This window comes from Typopeltis vanoorti, chromosome 10 (genome assembly GCF_054136105.1).
Source record: "Typopeltis vanoorti isolate ZY-2024b chromosome 10, IOZ_Tvanoo_1.0, whole genome shotgun sequence".
Classification (NCBI taxonomy): Eukaryota; Metazoa; Arthropoda; class Arachnida; order Uropygi; family Thelyphonidae; genus Typopeltis; species Typopeltis vanoorti.
This window is the reverse complement of record NC_143558.1, coordinates 93,786,865-93,810,096: the sequence shown is the minus strand read 5'-3', so window position 1 is coordinate 93,810,096 and position 23,232 is coordinate 93,786,865. Positions and strand designations below refer to the sequence as shown.

The window sequence follows — 23,232 nt, the reverse complement described above, 5'->3', positions numbered from 1 at the left end:
TTTTTTATTCATATTTTGGTGTCAAGAACTGCAATTGTCATTTCAAACATATTTTAATTTGCAGTTGAGCATCTGTCTGTTCTTATCAGAGTTTAAAAATCAATTATCTTTTTTTTTTTTTTGCATGCACAGATGTATGTGTGTGTGTGGGGGTTAAGTTCTATGTGAGGGATAATCAGAGGACTACTTCCTGAAAGTAACTTACACATAATGTCATTTCATTTGCCTACTTCACTCCTCAAATTGTGAAGTTTAGTTCTTCATTTATAATATATAATTATTCATGCCAATAATTACTTTAGGATGTTCCTCAGTGTTGAAGAAAAATTAAATCTTTGCTTAGTACAGCCTGTTTGTTGCCTTTTTAATGGGCAGTTCAATTAATTTGCTACTATCTTATTGAGAGGTATCTTGCTTGATGGTTTGGTGAATTCATATATATTTTATGGTTGTATTATCTTCCACTTCAGTCACTCTAAGAACTAATATTAACTCTGAGTGGAAGGGAAATGCTTCCTTTTCTATGATGCTGAGGCCATATTCCCTCTTTAAATAATGCTCTTTTAGTAATGCTCAACTGTTTTTTTCTCCGAATCCTCTTTGCTCTACATGAATGGATAAACTACTTAATTTTGTAATACTTTTAGAATGATTTTCTCTGCATTACAGAAATATATTCAAAAAATATAATAAATTTAGTTTAATCCTTTATCCAAGTGTACTAAATTTATTATATTCTAACCAAGTGAAAAATAAACTTTCAACATCAAAAAAATTCAAAAAATATATTACAGAGAAATATATAGTCAAAATATATTTTGACTTTTATTTTGTTGAAAAGGCTGCACTTTTTTAAAATTTCTTACCTTATTTAGCATTGGCTGCCTGTACAAGCCTTCTAAAGACCTGTTCACCACCATTATGTTTTATTGATCAAAGTTACTAATTACACTATCAACATTTCAGCACTATGTTACACTCTATTGCTTTCTTTGGGAATGAACAGTACAGAAATAAGGGTAAAACACTTAAAAGACAGAAAATCCTGTTAAACTTCAAAACAGAAAGATCGAACTTTCAGTTAGCCATTATGTCTGCTTTTGTATATTATGTCTATATTTTGTATAGGTGTGATTGTATCATTTACAAATACCTTGTAACTTTTGAATCACTGAAACAAAAATTACAGTGACCTGTATGACCAATTTTCGGACTTGGCTCTTGGAGCTAGGTCAGAAAATTGGAATAATTGAATGTTGCACTGAAAAACAGAACCACCACCAGCAGTTGTTGCTTGATTTATGATACTCACAGATGCTATAGATCCATTAATTTCATGTTTATTTTATTGTAAATAAACCTTTAGCTTGGTCAAACAAATAGGGCATGGTTTTTATTTTAAGAAAGTGCAAGTTGTTGCATTTAGAGGGTAAAGATCAGTGGCGGCGTGAAGTTTAAATTGGGGGTGCTGCCCATACAAAATAATTTTTAAAAAAATTATTTTTTTCCTAATCAGTAACCAATTTATTAATAAATAAATCTGTAGATTTATTTTATTAATATTTATTAATAAATAAATCTACAGATTTATTTATTAATAAATTGGTTACTAATTAGGAAAAAAATAATTTTTTTTAAATTATTTTGTATGGGCAGCACCCCCACTTTAAACTTCACGGGCTGCCACTGGTAAAGATCATCATGAACCATGAGCTCACTGCCTGTTGGTGTCCGATGCATCCTTCACTATCTTCTTCCACCTTTCTTTCCATTGCACAGTGTCACAGTTTTTGTACATACACCCATTCCACACCAGTCCTTTATGTCATCTATCCATTCTCTGTATGGTCTACCTCTTCTGTTCACACCATCCATTATACCAAACATGAATGTCTTTATCTTCCAGTCCTCACTCATTCTGCAGATGTGTCCAAATAATTGCAGCTTCCGTTTTATAATCTTCTGCATTGGATTCTCCTTTGGTTGTATCTTCCGATAGAGCTATTCATTTGTGAATTTCTGTACCCATCCTATTCTTAAAATCGTCCCGTAACAAGTATCAAATGCCAAAATTCTTTTTCTTGATTCCTTATTTATTACCCATGTTTTCAGTACAGTACTCTTAATTTTGTTTGCAGGATGATCACTTTACTTTTCCAGATGTTATCCATGGCCTTCAGATTTGTTCTTCCCTTTGCAAGCCTGGTCTTTATTTCTTTTTTTTTACAGTTCAAATCATGTCATTTTACTTCCCAAATATGTAAATTGATACATTTTCTGTATCAATTCCATCCACTTATATCTTTTGTTTTGTTCTTCTCACCAAATACCATTGTCTTTGTTTTTTCCAAGTTCATAACAAGTCCAAATCTTTTCTCTTCCTCATTTAACAGTTTCTTTGTAGTTCTCTTTCGCCTTCTTCGATAATAACAATGTCATCTGCAAATATCAGATTGTTAATTATCATCCCATGCACTGATATTCCTTTTGCATCTTCTTTCATTTTATCCATTGCTCTTTTAAATGTACGATGAAAATGCTTGGTGATATTGGGTTTCCCTGTCTAGTACCTCTTCTTGTTTTAAACCATTTCCCCAAATCATCACCTATTCTAACTGCTGCAACTGCATTCTTATAAACATCTTTTAAAAAAAAAAAAAAACCCAGCTAACGCCTTTTTATTCCCGTATACGGGAGTAGGCGAGGCCATTTAGCCCTATCTAACTTTTGGAGACTGAGTGGGCAGTTCAATCTCCACTGGTACCAATCAGAGATAGATGGCCCAAGGCTATCACTAATTAAGTGGTACACAGTGAAGAGAGGTGGCTCAAATGTGCCGCCATCTCGTGGTCCCTAACGCTAAGACAATTTATTTAATGTCTGAAACAATGTGGGTTCTACGGTCGATTTTCTTGAGTTTACGGGACGAAAAACTCGAGTTTCCGGGAGGAAAAACCCGCTTGCCCATGCCAGAGATCGACTAACTCAGGAACCGGTCGAAAAAAGGCTTAGAAAAATTTCCTCTAGTCGCCGACTAGACTCGAAACCAAGTCTTCCTTCGTGCGGCCAAGTGCCGTGGTGTGTAAATGTCACATCCACTGAGCTACACAGGCTCTTATAAACATCTTTTAATATAGCTATTAGTTTTCTGTTGATTCCATAGGGTTCTAGCACTGCTAATCTCACTTTCTAGTCGATACTGTCAAATGTCTTCTGAAAATCAACAAAACAAATATATATGTTTTTGTTTTTTCTCCTAGCTTTCTCTACTATTAACTGCATTGTTAAAATCTGATGAATTGTAGTTCTGTCTTTCCTAGGATCCTGCTTGCTTGTCTGCAAGGTATGCTTCCAATTGTGTTCTCTCAATCTTTCCGTCAATGTCATCATCATCATCATCACCACCTTTCCAAGATAACTTGTGAAGGCGAAATTCAATTCAAATATAATTGTATTCATCTTTAAAAGTGTTCTATAATTTTTACATTCTAGCTTATTTCCTTTCTTGTATAATGTCACTAATATCGATTTCACCCACTCCTCTGACATTTTCCCTTCTTTCCATACCATATTACATAGTCAGTGCATTTCTGTAATCATACTTTCACCACCATATTTAATCATTTCTCCAGTGATGTTATCATAACCAGGACTCTTGTTGTGTTTTAGCCGTCTTATTGCTTTTTCTACCTCTCCTCTTAAAATGTCCATATAATACTCATTACATGGTGGTATATCTGCTTCAATTCTTCAGTCAGTTTCCCAACTCTATCTAAATCTAGTTTTTCTTCATTTAACTCATTACAGTATCTTGTCCACTGCTGTACAATTTTATCTTTACTCATCAATACTTTGCCTTTTTAATCTTTAATTGTGATCTGTTTTGGTTGCCACCTTCTATTGGTTCTAATAATTTTGTACCTCCCTAGTTTTATGCTTTCCATAGTGCTGTTCTATATTATTGCATTGGGCTTCTAACCATTTCATCTTATCCATTCTGACTGCTTTTTTTCACCTCATTACACCTTTCTTCTATATTGCTCCTCTATTTTTTATGATGTATCCGTTCTTATCTTCAGCATTTTTTTCTCCTGTACTAACTTCAGTGTTTCTTGTCTAATCCACTTCTTCTTGATCTACTCTTCTTCTGGTACTGTTTCTTCAACTGCATCTTCTATCGCCTTCATTACTCCTTTCACTCTCAGATTCAAATTGTTTTCTTTGTCCATACTTTTAAGTTTCTCTTCTAACACTGTTCTGTACCTTCTTCCTATTTCTACTTCACTTATTCTTGCTGTATCGCTTTGTTTCTGATGATGGAGTTTATATTTTCTTTTTAATTTCAACTTGATGTTTGCAATCACTAAATTATGATCTGAGTCTATATCCGCTCCTTGAAAAATTCGACACTGCTGTACTGATGTTATCCATCTTCTTTTAATTGTAATCATATCAGTCATGTTCTCGGTTTTCCCATCATTTGATCACCACATCCATTTTCTACAGTCTTTTTGTTGGAATCTTGTGTTACAGATCATCATCTCGTGTTCCACAGCAAATTCTAACATTTTTTCACCTCATTCATTTCTTTCTCCGAAACCATATTTTCTCTTGACGCTTTCCCAACCATCATTATATATTTGGACTTTGGCATTTCGATCTCCTTCAATAATTAGTACATCTTGATTTGGTATTGTTTCTATTGTCTTTGTCAGATCTTTGTAAAATAGGTCAACATCCTCATCTGTGCTGTCAGATTTGAGTGTATATATCTGGACTATATTTGGATATATTAAATGGTTTTGCTTGAAATCTTGCTACTATGATTCGTTCATTTATTGGTTTGTATCTTAACAGTGCCTCTCTAGCTCTTTTGTTAAGAAGGAAGCCAACTCCTGCTTTGTGTCTGGTGCCATGCCCTGACCATATGACTTTGCATCCATTTATCTCTCCTAATGATGTCCATCACATCTCTGCTAGTCCTAATATATATCACACCGATATCTCTTCATTTCCTTGTGAAGTAGTTCTAGTGTTCCTGACATCCAAAGCATCCGCACATTCCATGTTCCTACTGATAGTAGTTCTGTTAGCTTCGGTTTCTGTTTCCTTTTGGTATCCCACTTTTCGATCCAACCCCGATCGCTCGATTGGTATCATGGACCTTGTTCATCTGGGTGACGTCCGAGCCGGCATGTTTTGGGTGTTGATTGTATGGGCATCAGATAAAGGGTAAAGATATAAGAAGTTAATGAGATTCATGATCTGGAGTGATGTTCAGCAGTGGTGCAAAGTTTATCAGGCATGTTGCAAGTGTTAAAAAAGCTACTTAGCAAATTGCTGCTTTGTTTACACGCACATTGATAAGTAATGATAAGAGGATGGTTGTACTGCTGTATAAGGCATTGGTCAGGTGACACATGGACTTTTGTGCTTACATTTATTTAGTTCAGATTGTAGTATAGAGACTCTGAAGAGTGTCTGCATCTGAGTGATTAGACAGCATCTCAGAATCCCAGTAGTGCTTATGAAATGCTGGATATAGGAAGGTTGAAGAAACATAAATTGCAGAGTTTAGTGGATAGGCAGAAAAGGAAGCAATTATTGTAGACATTGAAGCTGAGGGGATTTTACTGGATTAATGCAAAGGAGATTATACTGAAAAGAGTAGACGAGAGGATAAGAAAGAGATGTCACTTTGGAAGTTGCGGTAAAGGGTATAATCTACTGCCAGTATGTACTGGCAGTATCTTAGCAATGAATGCTAAGAGTTTGAATGAGTTTAAGGTTCACACTATAATAGATAATGGTGCTTGCTAAGTAAACTTTGCAGTAACTATTTGACCTCATGGAGGTTTGTTATAATATACAGGGTGGCCATAATTAAAGAGGTGTTCAGAGCGCTGTAACAAAATTCAACCAAACTTGGTGTAAGTCCACTCTGGAACATGGGGTTTTTATTTACAGAAGATAAAAAATAGTACAAAATTCTGTCACTAGGAGACAGTTGGTGCTATAAGTGCATGATGTTTGCATAATCTTACTGTTTTTGCTGATGAGTTGGTGGATATAAGGAAGACAGAAATGGATTTGCATCGTTAAAGTGCTATGGATCTCACCTTCAAGAATTTTGGCATTTCAAAGACAGGAGAAAAGGTCCAGTGACAATAACAAATCTTAGAAAAATTATTTTAAGATTTGTAAATAGCAGATCTTTAGCAGTGAGACCAGGACAAGGGTGCAAATGGATTATTCCTCAACAAGTTGATGAAGTTGCAAGTGCTGCCACAGAACACGGAATGAATAATGCAGAAGGGTCCAGCAGTGAGCAGGCAATATCAAGGCAACTGGACATGCCATATTCAAATGTGTGGAAAATCCTGCCTCAGATGCTGAGGTTTTTCCCCTACAAGATCTCTTATACTCACACTTTGCTTCATTGTGATGTGGAAACTCCACTGCAGTTTGCCCTGATGTTCGAATAGAGGTGGATGATGCATGGCCGTGGAAGATCTTGGAGTGATGAGGCACATTTTCATCTGAACAGTAGTGTTAACTCACACATTTGTCGCATTTAGAATGCACATAACCCTCCCTCGTGTTCCATCAGACCCATTTACACTCACCGAAAGTTAGTGCGGTTTCACTGTATTATTGCCCTGTACTTTTTCGAAGAACTTTGTCCAACAGGATCGGCGACTTGTACTGTCTCTGCTGTTAGGTATTGAGAGATGCTGTGCAACTTTGTTGCTCTGCAACTGCAGCAGTGAAGATGCCTTGACTCTACCATATTCATGCAGGATGGAGCACCACCTCATATTGGATTGCCACTAAGGCAAATGTTACGAAAACCCTTCACAGAACACAAAATAATAATTAGTCATGCATTTTCCACAACACGCCCACCTTGTTAGCCAGATCTCAACTCTCTCTCACTATTGGTTGTCAGGCCATCCGAAACGCATGGTATATTATTATTATTATTAAGATACCAAAGAAAACATAAAATTAAACACCAAATTGAAATTAGAAGAATTTCTAAATTGCTACATAGAATTCTGGACAGACAAATATTTTAAAAAAGACAACTGGCAAACAATTAACGAAAATGAAAAGGAAATAATTAAAGAAGAATTAGAAATCAGCCTGAAAGAAACAAGAAACGGAAAATCATCTGGAGAAGATAAGCTAGGTTCAGAACTATATAAATACGCAGGAACAAGATTCAAAGAAAGACTTATTATTTTTAAATAAAATTTATTCAACTGGTATCCCCCCCCAATAGAATGGAAAAAAGCAATTTTGATTCCTATCTTTAAAAAAGGTAATAGAGATTACCCTAAAAACTATAGAGGTATCAGTATACTAAATTCCTGTTTCTCGTAGACAGTTTTATACATTGGTTATGCATTACTAAATCACTTAAGGAATTGACAACAATAAGAATATAAATTAAATTACACTTTAATAAATATTTCCGATATTTCGGCAATTTCACGTTGCTATCTTCAAAAGGAACTTACAAAAAAGGCACGTGCATGTAGGCACTACAACACAGTAACTGAGAATGAAGTGATGAAGCTATTGTTCTCCTAAAAGTCCTGATGGTGCCCCCTAGCAGACTAAGTAGGTTTTCTTGGCTGTTGGGCTGAAGGTCTCCTGATGTAAGCCTTTGAAGAAAAACCCTTAGCCTCTGTCCCACAAAAACCAACCATATGGCTTCACTATGTTGATGATGTGTTTGCTATTTGGCCACATGGCTCTGATACACTCCTCTCCTTCTTCACACTTAAACAACCAACACCCCAGAATCAAGTTCACCCTTGACAAAGAGGAAAACAACAGCCTCCCTTTCCTAGACACACTAGTCATCCCCCAGCCTGATGGAACCTTGGTTTTCTCAGTTTATAGAAAACCCACTCATACAGGCAGGTACATTCACCAGCAATTTCCCCCCACCACCACCACCTCACAACAATATGGTGTGGTGAAAACACTATACAACAGGGCTAAACTAATCTGTTCTAATGACATCCTCAACACTTTTTCAGCCATTGGCTATACCCCAAAAAAATCGAAAAAATATTGAAACCAACAAACCACAACCCCCCCTTCCCCCCCTCCACAACAAGGATTACTCTAAATCCATCACCATTCCCTACATCCGAGGCATCTTGGAAAAACTTACCAAAATCTTAAAAAAACATGACGATCTCCCGTTACAGACCATACAGAAAATTGGCATCACTTATCCGCTCCACTAAAGACCAGCCTGGTGTATACCAGGTCCTTTGCAGCTGTAAACTGTCTTACTTTGGCCAAACAGGCAGGATAGCAAATATCAGAATTTCAGAACACAAGGACTACATCTGTTTTCACAAGTACAGCCACTCTGGTCTTGCAGACCATTCTCTGGATACACGCCACAGAATACGGTGGAAGAAAGCTACAGTGATACACCATAGCAAATACAAATTCAAAAGACTATTCATGGAATCAGCCTCAGCCCTAAGAAACTATCCAAACCCCAACAAATTTGGTTGTATGAGACTGCCCCAAATTTGGGAGGCTTACATCAGCAGACCTTCAGCCCAATGGCCAAGAACACCTACTTAGCCCGCTATGGGGGGGGGGAGCACCATCAGGACTTTTAGGAGAACAATAGCTTCATCACTTCATTCTCAGTTACTGTGTTGTAGTGCCTTTGTGCACATACCTTTTTTTGTAAGTTCCTTTTGAAGATGGAAACGTAATGTTGCCGAAATATCGGAAATATTTATTAAAGTGTATAAGTTATATTCTTATCTACGTTGTCAATTCCTTAAGTGATTTAGTAATAAATTCCTGTTACAAAATATATAGCAGAATCTTAAATAACAAACTAATGAAATATTCTGAAAACTTTATTTTAGAAGTACAGAATGGATTTAGAAAAGGACAATCATGTCATGTATAGACCCGGCCTTTTGCCTAAAATTAATAATAGAGAAAAGAAGAGAATACAATTTAGAAACACATATTGCATTTATTGACTTTGAAAAAGCATTTGACAAAGTTAAAAGAAACATATTATTTAACATATTAAAAGAAAGACAAATACCAAATAATATCCTAAAAGCTATCACAACTATATATGAAAATAATCAAATACAAATAAAATTAAATCACGAGCTATCATATACGAGAGAGATAAACCATGGGGTCCGACAGGGATGTCCCCTCTCAGCAACTCTTTTTAATATCTACTTAAATGAAATAATAATAAAATGGAATAAAAATTTACATCAAGGAATTAAACTTTCTTCTACAGTGAACTTAAACACTCTCCTTTTTGCCGGCGATCAAATAATAATTACAAATTCTGAAGATAACTTACAGAAAGCTATTTTAGATCTAAATGAGATAGCCAAAGATTATGGTATGATAATATCAACAGAAAATCAAAAACTATGGCCTTTAAAGGACAAGATCCAGCAAGAACTAAAATAGTAATAGATAACAAGATCTTAGAACAGGTGAATTCATTTAACTACCTAGGATGTATGATCACCTATGAAAAAGATATAAATGTAAAAATTGCAAAATATTTAAAAAGAACAGGTGTAATTAACTCTATATTTAAACTAAACCTAGTTCAAAAACAAACCAGACTAAAAGTATACAATACATTAGCCCTACCAGTCTTAATGTATGGAAGCGAAATCTGGACAGTAAAACAAAAAGACAAACAGAGATTAATAACAACAGAAATGAAGTTTATGAGAAAAACTGCAAAGTATACCCTATTTGATCACAAAAGAAACAAAGAAATTATGAAAGAATTAAACCAAGAACCAGTAATAGAAAAAAATTAAAAAAATATAAACATAAATGGATGGAACACGTTTAAAGAATGAAAACAGAAAGATTACCAAAACAAGTCTTAAAGTACAAGCCATTAGGAAAAAAGAAAACCAGGATGTCCTCTTAAATGATTCAACGACAACTTCTAAGGCCAGAACAGGCCATGCTAGGCATAAATCCTTGACACGCAGATGATGATTTTTATGTGACACCTCCAGGGAGTCCAAAGACTCATCGAGGGAGAGTGTGCCAACATCATCGAACGATTAACCCCTTCCAACTACTAACCACGCTCAAACTTGCTTAACTTTTTGCAAGCTATTAATAGCAGAGGCTCTACCAATCGACCAACCTTTGAAGGACATGTTCCTGATTTAGCAACCTTGAAAGACAGAATAATGCAGCATGTGAGGCAAATTGATGCAGAGCTGTTACGTTCTGCTGTAGAAAATGTCATTCACACACTGCAGCTCTTATAACATCTGAAAGGAGGATGTGTTGAACTACATTTGTAAGTTATATGAACAATAAAATTAATATGTTGTGTCTCTTTTAGCAATTACTGTATAATTCATCCCAAACCACGCACTTATAACGTCGAGTGTTCCCCTAATGGCAGAATTTTGTACTCTTTTTTTTATCTTCTGTAATCCATGTTCCAGAGTGGATTTACACCACGTTTGATTGAATTTTGTCCAATACATTTTTTGCTACAGGGCTCTGAACACCTCTTTAAATTAAAGATGGCAAGAAATTATATTCTTTGTTTAATCCTTTATCCATGTAAGCAAATACAAATTTGCATGTGAAGTAACAGCACAACTGGGCTACTTGTATATAGAGGCTAATGACTTCGCATTAGCCTCTATATCCAAGGGATGCCTTAGTATCCCATAATGCAACACACATATCCTTACACACATGTATAATGCTATGCATTATGGGAAGGGTCACTACCCAGACCAGTTTCAACCTTTATTTGAGGTCTCATCAGAGCCAAACCTGGAAGTGATACCAAGGTTGAAGTAATACAGAAGTCATATTTCCATATTACTTCACATGCAAATTTGTATTTGCTTGCACTTGGATAAAGGATTAAACCGAGGATATAATTTCTTGGCATCTTTAATTTATAATATAACCAAGTGAAAAAACTTCAAACCTCCTCTTTAATTATGGCTACCCTGTACAATAATCACTGAGATTTTCCATTATTAAAAAGAAAAAAAAAAAGATTTACATTTTTAAGGATCATTGGGATCATCATTTGAAATATGTTTTTTGTAAGGCTATCTATTCTCTATAAACTCTTTTTAGAAATCAGCAGTTATTTTCCACTCTCCAGTTATCACTCAATTAAGTGATCAAAATCAATATTAAATAGTTTGCTTTCCTATGTATGTGAGCAATACCTATGATAGATGTACATTTGAGAACTAGCAACTTACACATTCAATTACATTTCAAAATTTCATTTCTTTTTCATGGGATGAATCAGAAGTGTTACAAAGATTTCAGGTTTATAGTTTATAATATAATTACTTAAAATTATATTTAAAAGAATAAAACGAATTTTATTTATGCATATAAAATTATATTATAAAATTCCATAAAAGTCTGTTGCTTTATAATTTTAAGTAATTTTTTTTAAAAATAAATTGCAGATCTTTCAAAGTGGTGTTCTGTTTGAACTAGGAATCATTGAACAAATGGATATTGACCTCAGACAAAGATAATCATGAAGGATTCAGTGAATGTCAGTTGACTCTGAGTAAAAGTAATAAAGGTCTATTTCATGGAATACTTGATACAACAGTACCAAAGAAGGGAACAGTCAGACGAGCAGGTTACTGTAATATGAGTGTTTCACGAGTGCAAGTAGGCCATATTAAATCGCACAGTTTTATTTATTTCTTTAATATTTTTAATTTGTTTGGTGGTGATTTTTTTTTAGTATCTTGGCTAATGACATAAGTTCATTCAGGTTTGTAAGTGGAGACATTATGTTAACATGTTTTCTCTTGCAAGAAACAAAACAAAAAAGCTTTTGTATATGTAAAACTTGATATTTACATATCGAATATGTGTTAGTAAATTTGCTCACTTTTTTTTGAACTAGAATGCATGAATTTACTCAACTTTTTGAGACTGCGATTTTAACGATAATCTTCATCTCAACCATTAAGGCTACATCTATCTCTATCCATAGAGTATGTTTGTTAGGTGTTAAAAAAAAATAATAAATACACACGCACACAAGGTGATCAAAATTAAAGTATCCCTGTTTAAGGCCTTGTGGAGCACCATCCACTGATCCAAATTTTGTGTCATGCAGAAGCGATATCTGGGAGAGAAAAAAAAGTAGTTAGAAAATTCGCCACCAGGAGATTATAAAACACCAAATGCATGGAATTTCAATATCGTGCAACTTGGCAGGCACCAGGAAGAATTAAAAAGATGGACATGGAATTTTTCCCTTCATTCTGATTGTTAATACTGTCCACGGTATTAACATCAGGGCACTAACCTTTCCCCACTGTGCTTTGGTTGCGAAGCCGCACTACCTAAAAATTGCAATGCTGTTGTTGCATTCTATAAATTTTGTCACCCGAAAAAAACCCACATGCAGTCCAAAAAAATTCCTTTTGCATTCACCCAAAGTTGCTGTCCAGTGCAGGTTTACAGCTTCGTTTATCATTGATCTTTTTTCTTTGAGGACATTTGCCAGTCAGGACCTGTGATATGCTCAGTTACTGCTGAGAGGTATCAGGTATCATGATATGATAAAAAAATTTTGTTTGCCACAGCTGCAGAAGCAAATGCCTTTGGATTCAGTCATTTTCATGCACGATGGCATCCCTCCACACATAGGTCGATCCGTTCTTCAAAACATTTCACAGAAGCCAGAGTGATCAGCCGTGCATTTCCCACTGCAATGCCGCCTCAATCACTTGATCTGACTCTCAGTGACTATTGGCTCTGAGGATTTCTTAAAGGCAGGGTTTATTTGGATCATCCTAATAGCTCGTCAGCATTGAAAGATAGCATAATACAGCATGTGCACAATATCAGTCCCGACCAGCTGCGTTCTGCCGTTGAGCACACTGTGCAAAGGAGGCAGTTTGTAGCATACTGGGAAGGGCAGTACAGCACATTAATGCTTAATGGAAATGAATAACAAGTGTGTTGTTTATGCTTGTGTCACTTTTCTCCTTTTTACACACATGCACACAGAAAAATTTCTACATCTACTTTCGGTACATCATGCAGCTTCCCCTTGATGGCGAAACATTTTTTTTCCCTGAAATATCACTTCCGCATGATGCACAATGTATTCCTGCAAAGCTTTGAATTTTGATTAATGGCTCTCCACAAAGACTTAAACAGGGATATTTTAATTTTGAAGTATATATATAAGAGGGTGGTCTGAAAAGTTCTCAGCCTAACAATGAAAAAATAAATTTATAATTTCAAAATTATTTTTATTTTTCAACATAATCTCCCTTAAGACAAATACATTTATTCCAGTGATTCTCCCATGCCATTATCCCATACCTGTAGTGGTTTATAGTAAGATCTGCAAAATACTGCTCTACAGCTGCAATCACCTCTTGATTTGAAGAAAAACGTTGACCATCAAGGAAGAGTTTTAGTTTTGGGAAGAAATAGAAGTCAGAGGGAGCCAAATCTGGGGAATAGGGTGGATGTTCCAACTATTCATAGTGCAGATCCCTTAATTTTCCCATTGCCAAAAGACTTTTGTAGGCAGGTGCAATGTCCTGGTGAAAGATGATTTTTTTTTCTTCTGCAAACCGGGTCTTTTCTCACGAATTTTTTCATCTAGTCTGGTTAAAAGATCGGAATAATATTCCCCAGTTATTGTTTTACCCTTTTCAAGATAATTAATAAACCAAATGCCTTTAGCATCCCAACCGATGCCATGACCTTTTCTGCTGATGGAACCGACTTTATCTGCTTTGGTGCTGAACAGCCGGCTTCTGTTCACTGTTTTGACTGCTTTTTGGATTCTGGTGTGTAATGGTGAATCCAAGTCTCATCCACAGTAATAAATTGATGCACAAAATTAGTTTTATTCTTGTTAAAACACTCCAAGCACTGTTCAGAGATTTTCATGCGAGTGCATTTTTGATCTGATGTGAGCAAGCGCGGCGTCCGGCGAGAAGAGGCAAGGAATAAGAAAAGTCTCATTGACTATGTTATGGTTGATAGTGATGTTTTCTCCCTGGTGCAGGATACCAGAGTGTACAGAGGATTTGAAATTGGAAGTGATCACTATTTAGTCTTCAGCAGGATAAAATTGAATTTCATATTGAAAAGAATAACATGTAAGAAAGTTTTATTATTATTATTTCGGGCTACTCCAGGGAGTCCTTAGACTATCGAGGGAGGCCCTAAACATCATGTCCACACAACTATTCGACATTCTCACAGTATCTATCATACCTTGCCTTGAACTCGCTCACTGTCATAGCACCCACAACAGACTCTGGCAGCTTATTCCACTCATTTACCACTCTAAAAGTAAAGAATCCAGCTCTAACACCCCTGCTAACCACACTCTTGCCCAGCTTCCATAGTTGTCCCCTAGTTCTCCCACCACCAGTCCTGATCTCAAAAGTATCCTCTGAATTAATCCTATAGAATCCTTTTAGCAATTTGAATGTCTCAATCATATCTCCCCTTTTCCGCCTATCAACTAGTTTCTGCAACCCACAAATCTTCAACCTGTTCTCATATGGTTCATTCCATAGACCTGCTATCATCTTAGTCACTCGCCTCTGGATCCTCTCCACCTCCTCCCCATCAAGAAGGAACCAAGGTGACCAAATCTGGGCACAGTAGTCGAGATGAGGTCTTATCAGGGCTCGGTACAGAGGTACAATAACTTGCTTGGCTCTGCTTGTCAAGGTATTTTTCAACAACCAAGTGAGTTGATGAGCTGATTTAGCTACTTTTGCAATGTGCACCCTAAACTTCATCTCCCTATCCACCAACACTCCCAAGTCCCTGGCCTCATCAATCTCTTGGAGTACAGTTCCACCAATGTGGTATACTGCTGCTAATCTTTTCACACCAAAATGCATAACCTTACATTTTGTCACATTAAATTGACATCCATTCTCCTTAGCCCAGAACTCCAATCTATCTAAGTCATCCTGCAAGACTTTGACATCTTCTGCATTCACTATCGCCCTACCCAACTTTGCATCATCAGCGAACAAATGAACTGTTCCACTTAGATCCTTCCCTATATCGTTAATGAACAGATTAAACAGCAGTGGTCCAAGAACAGAACCCTGCGGCACACCACTAGTAACAGGCTGTCTTTTGGACTCTACTCCTGAATAAACTACTCTTTGATATTTCTCCATCAACCACCCACCTATTCATCTCACCAACCCTATATCCATTCCATATGTTGTAGTTTAGGGATTAGAATTCCATGTGGTATCCTGTCAAACGCCTTTGCGAAGTCCAGCAGTATCACTGTAAACCCATTACTCTTATCCAGTTCAGCTGTCACCTTGTTATAAAACTTGAGCAAGTTACTGAGGCATGATCTACCCTTCATAAAGCCATGCTGTCCCCTATACAGTATCTCATTTTCATCAATCCATTCCTGTATTTTTCCCTTGACTACTTTCTCCAAGACCTTGACAACGACTCCTGATATGCTGATCGGTCGGTAATTTTCCACCATAGTCTTGGATCCTCCTTTATGCAGTGAAACTATATTCCCCTCTTTCCACGCCTTCGGGACTAAACCAGATCCGAGACTCAGATTAAACAACATGGTCAAGGGCACTGATAATTCCTTAGCCACTTCACGCAAGACCCATGCCGTCATACCATCCAATCCCACAGATGTATTCACATTAAGGTTCTGTAATAGACTATTCACCTCCACTTCATTCATCACAATTCCCGCATAAATTAATGGTTCCTTCATTTTTTCAATGTCACCACCTGGATGATATACTTTTGCAAAGTGCGAGCTCAGTAACTCCACTATATCGACTGGTTCAGTGACCTTCTTACCATCGTCTTTCCTTAAAATCATTTTGCCATGTACAGTTTTTTCTTGCTTGCAGCATATTGAAAGAACTGTTTGGGATTCTCTTTATCTTGCATAGCTAGTTTCCTTTCATAATCGGCTTTTGCTGTTTTTACCACACTCGTTACCCTTCTGGCCTGCACTTTATACCGTTCGTGTGCCTGCAGGTCACCCCTTTCTTTAAATTCCCTCCACAGTTGTTTCTTTTTTTGCAGCTCAAGCTTAATGGTGTTATTCATCCATTTAACTCCTACTTGTTTTACTATTCGGAACCTGGGTATACAATCAGCCATAACCTCCTGTAAATGCTCTTTGACCACTTCCCATGCTCTATCGACGTCCAGCCCTTGCAGTTGTACATGGCATGGCATGGCACTGATCTGAGCAATCTCCTAAGCTTGTCAAACTTTCCAGCACGGTACTTTCCACATATACCCTGTCTTAATCAAAAATTCCACACCTTTAGCCACCTCCCAGGTCAAGACCTTATGATCACTCTCCCCAATAGGTGGCAATATGGTCATATTCATTACAGTCAAATTCTGAGATGCTATTACCAGGTCAAGCACTCTCACACCCCTGGTATTTTCAATTACATGCTGTTTCAGATAGTTATCCCTTAATAATTGAATAAAATCCATTTCCTTCCTCACATGTGTCCTCTCCTCCTTCCAATCAATGTTACCACAGTTGATATCCCCCATAATAATTGCCCTTCTTCCACTCATTTCATCAGTTTGTTTATGCATACTATCTCCACCATCTATTCCATCACCTGGTCTATAGCAGCACCCAACTGTATATTTTATTCTGCCAGTCTCAATCTCACACGAAATATCTTCAAATGAGCTCCTTTCACTATCCTGCAATACAACTTCAATTCTCCTTGGCTGCAGTTCATCAGCTATCATCAATAACACCCCTCCCACCATTTTATTCTCTCTGTCCCTCCTAAACACACTATAACCTACACATTCTATCAAACTAACTATATCATCTTCCGTCAGCCATCTTTCACTAATGCCAATAACCTGTGGCCAGGAAGAGCCAATCAAGGCCAAATATTCTTCCTTCTTGTTCCTAATACTCCTGGCATTAGTATACATGAAATGCAGTGATCCCTTTGTCCCACCCTTATCTTGATGCGTTATTCTAAATGCCCCATTCCCATTTTTTGTCCTTCGTGCTGGCTCGGGTACATTATATACATTTTTACACTCAACTATCTCACTGATGTTTGCATAGCCACTCCCCCCCCTTCCTTGGTAGTTCTAGTTTCCCTGGTTCTGCACATCAATTTTCACTTCATTCAGCAATACTTTTTCCAGTCTCTGCACACCAAGTCCATTCAAATGCAGGCCATCCATCTTGTGTAAGTCCTTTCACCCAGCACTCATTCCATACGTCCACAAATTCCACACCACACCGTCTCAGCATAAGCTGCACATAATGTCATTTGCGTTTTAAAGCGAATAAAAGTTGAGCAGCTCTCAGATATGAACTGTAGACTAAAATAAACAAAGATTATTGAAGAAAAAATGAAAGAGTTTGAGAACAGGAATCAAACCTTGGAGATTCAGTGGCAAGCCTTAAGAAAGACCTGAATGATTCAGCTAGAGAGGCATGTTATCAAGTTGTTGGCAAGGATAGAAAAATTAGAACTCCATTGTGGATACAGGAAGTTAAAGAAGCAGTGAAGGAAAAGAAGAAAGCATATCAGAAGTTACTGGCAAATAAGTCAGCTTGTGCTCTTAGAGAATACAGAGACAAATGGAAGAATGCTAAACCCTGTGTAAAACTAGCTAAACAAAACTCATGGGAGGACTTTGGCAAGAATATAGAAAATAAATATCAAGAAGGTGGCAAAATATTCTGGAAGTTGTTGAAGAAGCTTAGGAATGGAGGAAAGAGTGCTGTAAAAGGAGTTAGAGATGATAAAGGTGACATGAAAACAGGAGAAAAAGATATCCTTGAGGTATGGAGTAATTACTTTGAAAAACTGCTAAATGAAACAAGCAGTGATGATAGCACAGTGGTAAAAAACACTGACCAGGCATGCAGTCAGGAATACATATCCATGTTTGAAGTAGAAAAAGCCATCAAAGGCTTGAAATGTGGAAAGGCAGCAGGAGAACATGATATTCGACCAGAAATGCTGAAGTATGGTGGTATAAGAGTCTTACAGTGGCTGCACTGCATAGTTCAGAAAGCCTGGACAGAGGGATGAATTTTCGATGATTGGAGTAGAGCTCTCATAGTAACAATATATAAAAAAGGGAAATAAAACTGAATGTGAGAATTACAGAGTTATTTACCTAGTGAGTGTTCCTGGCAAGATCTATGCAAGTATACTTGAGAAACAGTTGAGAAGAATTGTGGTAGAAAAGCTTGGTGAAGAACAAGCTGGATTCAGGCCAAATAGAGACTGTCAGGATCAGATCTTCACTTTACGACAAATAGTCGAGAAAGCATGGGAATATAACAAAGATTTGTATTTAAGTTTTGTCGATTTGGAAAAGGCATATGACAAGGTTCCAAGAGAGAAGCTATTCAATACGCTTCAGTTATATGGTGTCAATGGGGCATTATATCAAGCAATACTTAGTGTTTATTTGAGTTGCAAGTCAGGAGTGTTAGAATTGAAGGAAGTACAGGAAGATGGTTTAATGTTAAATCTGGTGTGAGACAAGGATGTACATTATCCCCTCTGTTATTCATTATCTATATGGATCACATTATGAAGGAAAGTGGTATTAAACATGATATCAAAATTGGAAATGTTAATGTCAGCTCTTTGCTTTATGCGGATGATGTTATACTTCAAAATAAATCCGCTACAAGTCTGCAAGATTCTCTGACTAAATCGAATAACTGTTGTAATAGATATGGTATGAAGGTCAGCATTAAAAAGACAATGAAAATAGGTAGACTCATTGAAATATTGAAATTGTCAACTGTGTTGTGAATGGAGAACCTATAGAACAAGAAAACATTTCAGCTACTTAGGTACGATTTTTAGCAAAGATGATAAATTAAATATGGAAATAGACAACCGATTCAACAAAGCTGGTATGGTAGGAAGTCAATTGAAGAAATTCATATGGAATAAGAGAGAAATTAGTCGGAACACTCAATTAGCTGTATACAAGACAGTGTTCCAACCTGTTTTAACTTATGGATCTGAGAGCTGGGTCAGAAGTAAAACACTTGACCAAAGACTAGAGACCGCAGATATGAGAGTCCTGAGAAAGATTAGAGGCATGAACAGATGGCATCAATGGCAATATTATATTAAAAACGAGAATATTAGGAAAGAACTTGACATTGTCAGCATCCAGGAATGCATTAGCAGAGCTAATCTCAGATGGTATGGTTACTTAAACAGAATGGGTGAAGAACGATTAGCAAAACAAGTGTTCTCTGCCAAGTTGGCAGCAAAATGACCCAGAGGAAGATCAAGATATAGGTGGATTGATACGGTACAAAGTGGCTTAGACGATAGAAATATAAGATCTGGTAATATTGGAGTCTTGACAAGTAACAGACTGATTTGGAGGAAAATTGTAGATAGGAAGTTAGTAATGATGTAAATTTTTCATGTAGTACTATCATATCCTGTACAGCCCTTGAGGGTACATGGCAGGAATTTGATGATGATGATATAAATTTCCCACATACAAGTAGTGAAAAGGTGTATCACATTATTAAAATACTGTGGATCAGAGATAGTTGTAGAAAGGATTTTGCTTGGTTAGAAATTAAATTAAACTTGCCAAGAAATTATGTATCGATTTATATAATATAATTATTATATTATAATATTTAGATAAAGAGACATAATGGACAATGAGGTTGTATTTTTTCATGCAACCCTTCAAAATCTGGTGTTAAGTTAGTTATATATTTGTGAAATTGCTTCAAGGTATTCATCTACAAGTTGCTGACAAAAATTACAAGTATAGGCAGCCCTTGGTTTACACCGATTCACAATAACGGCGGTTGCCTGCGCTTGCTTTCTTACTGTAATGTGGTTGACTGAGAAACGACGCTAGCAGGCACTCTAGTGTTTACCGAGCTACTATGACGTATATGTATCAAACTATGACGTATATATATAATGTTGAATCTACCTAATTGTTCTATTTAATTTTTTTTTATGTACATATGTATTGAAATTGATAAAGTATGTAATTAAATACCATGTCTGATAATAGAAATGCAGAAAAATTAGCAGAACTTGATGTTAAGAAGGTGCGGAAATCAACACACTTGAAAAGAAGATGGAGGTGTGCGAAGAATGGAAGATGGGCAGATGCATGCTAATGTCTGTAAAAGTATGAACTTACTCCATCGACTGTTACTACAATTATGAAAAATGCAGATAGAATAAAACAGTCTGTGCAACAATCTACGGCAGCACAAATGCAAAACATGTACGTTATAGCAGGGGTAAACGTCATGAAAAAATGGAAAAATTATTATCATTATGGGTGGATGACTTGAATCAGAAAAACATACCTCTGATGCAGGCTGTTATAACTGAGAAAGCAAAAACAATTTTTGAGGATCTTAAAAAGACAGATGGATGCGAAGAAACATTTTTAGGAAGCAGAGGTTGGTTCATGAGATTTAAGTCTCAAAGTAAGTGCCACAGTGTCAAATTATGTGTTGAGGTGGCAAGTGCAGATGTTGCGGCAGCAGCTGCTTTTCCTAAAGAATTTAAAGACTGTGTAGAACAAGGAAGTTACCCTCCTGATCTCATTTTTAACGTTGATGAGACTGGGTTCTACTAGAAAAAATTGCCATCACGCACCTTCATTTCCTGTGAAGAACATTCTGCTCCAGGTTTTAAAGCTGCAAAAGATAGACTTATGCTTTTGTTGGGTGCAAATGTCTCTGGAACTTTGAAGCTTAAACCAATGTTGGTGTACCATTCACAGACACCACACGCCTTCAAGGGTCTAAAAGCCATGCTGCCAGTCTATCGGAAATGGAACAAGAAAGCTTGGGTTACACAAGACATTTTTATAGATTGGTACACAAATTGTTTTTGTCCTACTGTGCTTCGCTTCTGTAAAGAAAATGATTTGCCAGCCAAGGCATTGCTTCTCTTGGATAATGCCCCTGGAAATCCTCAAAACCTTGCTGAAGTAAGAACACCACTGGATGTCAAGGTTGTTTACATGCTTCCAAACACAACATCGCTTTTGCAACCGATGAATCAGGGTAATATATCCATCTTCAAAGCCTATTACCTCCATATAACATTTATGGAAATGATAAGAGTCTTGGACACTTCAGGAAAAACTATTAAAGACTATTGGCGGTCATTCGATATTTTGAAGGGCATTAACAACATCGAGGCAGCTTGGAACGACGTGTCAGCAAAGTGTTTAAAAGGAGCATGGCGAAAACTTCTTCCAGCATTTATGCATGACTTCGAGGAATTAGAGCAAGAGGAGAATGTTATTGAAGATGTTACCAATCTTGCACAAGAGGTGGGTTTGTACGATATTACAGCTGAAGATGTGACAGAAGTCTTAGAGAGCCATGATAAACCACTTTCCAATGAAGACTTAAAAGAATTAGCCGAACAATTAAGTCAACATCCAAAGGAGGAGAAAGAAAACAAAGAAGGTCCTCTGAGAGATATGAAAACGGCCGATTTACAGCATATCCTTGCAAGCATAGAGACATTGACTGATGAACTCTGTGAAATGGACCACGATTGGGAACGGAGTGCGAACGTAAAAAGGGGTGTAATCACATCTTTGACCTTACACTGAACTCCTTAAAGAAAGAAAAAGGAAATCTAGGCAGTTAACACTGGATAATTTTTTTTAAAAAAATGCAGGTGATCCGAAACCAGGATCTTCAACATAGAAATATGTAATATTTTTTTGAAGTTTCATATTTTTTATATAATTTTGTTTTGTTTTTGTTATTCATAATTTTATTTTAACAAATATATATGTATGTATTATCAAAACTTTAAATATAATAATGTTACACATACTTCATTTGCATATTTTTTGACTGCGAGTAACATAACTTCACACCTTCCACCATTAAAATTGGGTACACCAATTCGGTTTATGCCCGTTTTTTCAGGAATGGAAGTGAGGCGTAAACCGAGGGCTGCCTGTATTTGCTTTTATATATATATGTAATAAAATTTTTACCTTGGGGATATTGTATATTAGGATAACCAAGTTATTTTATAAACTTGGTTATTTAAGCTACTCACTGAGGAGACCGCAAAAAAGGTTGAAACCGGTCTGGGTAGTGACCCCACCCATAATGCATTGCAGTATACATCTTCTAGTGAAATGTGCTTTACATTATGGGAAAATACTAAGAATAGTGATCAGAGCTTTAACCACTTTTACAATGAGTTGCCCTCGTGTTGTAACATATTTAGACTTGAACTTTGTTTCAGGCGCAAACTTAATTGTTTGCATACTTGGGATTAGGAGTTAAAATAACCAAGTTTATAAAATAACTTGGTTATCCTAATATACAATATCCTCAAGGTAAAAATTTTATTACATCTATATCTCCTCCAGAGATTTTTATTAAAAATAAAAACACCTTGTTGCAACTCCTATAGGTAAAGTTGATAAGGCTCCGTATTACTATAACCTTGGTATTTAGGGTCTAGCTACTCACTGAGGAGACCTCAAAAAAGGTTGAAACCGGTCTGGGCAGTGACCCCACCCATAATGCATTGCAATATACATCTTCTAATGAGATGTGCTTTACATTATGGGAAAATACTAAGAATAGTGATCAGAGCTTTAACCACCTTTACAATGAGTTGCCCTGGTGTTGTAACATCTTTAGACTTGAACTTTATTTCAGGTGCAAACTTAATTGTTTGCATACTTGGGATTAGGAGTTAAAATAACCAAGTTTATAAACTAACTTGGTTATCCTAATATATCCTAATATATATATATATATATGTTGATGATGATGAGTAATTGTTTATAAAAGTTATGTAAATTATTTAAATTTTCTTTGTAAATCATCTTCAGTGTTGCATCCAGAAAATGTCAAAAAATTTCTAAACAAGTTCATTTTGCTTTTGTAATTCTCTTAAAATCTTAATTTTATTTGGTATGATTTGTGTGATTTGATCTTTTATTTGATTTGTCAGCAACAGAGAAACATTTTATAAAATGCTGGGTAAGTGGAGATGGTTATCATATCTTTTCATAAGATATGATTGTATTTTGTCATATTCATGTAATTTTTGCATTATTTTTAAAATTTTACATTGTGTTGTGCTTTTTGTTTTGCTTTTATTTTTT

At 36.3% G+C, this 23,232-nt stretch overlaps 1 protein-coding gene across 2 annotated transcripts in view; it reads left to right on the top strand.

Annotated features, from left to right (window-relative positions):
* Positions 1–23,232, top strand: part of CIA30 (complex I intermediate-associated protein 30) — a 95,319-nt gene that overhangs the window by 59,222 nt on the left and 12,865 nt on the right. For both annotated transcript variants that reach the window (XM_090398909.1, XM_090398910.1), the window contains exon 3: positions 11,539–11,721. In XM_090398909.1, the coding sequence (XP_090255035.1) occupies positions 11,539–11,721 (183 nt within the window). The remainder of the gene's footprint in view (positions 1–11,538; positions 11,722–23,232) is intronic.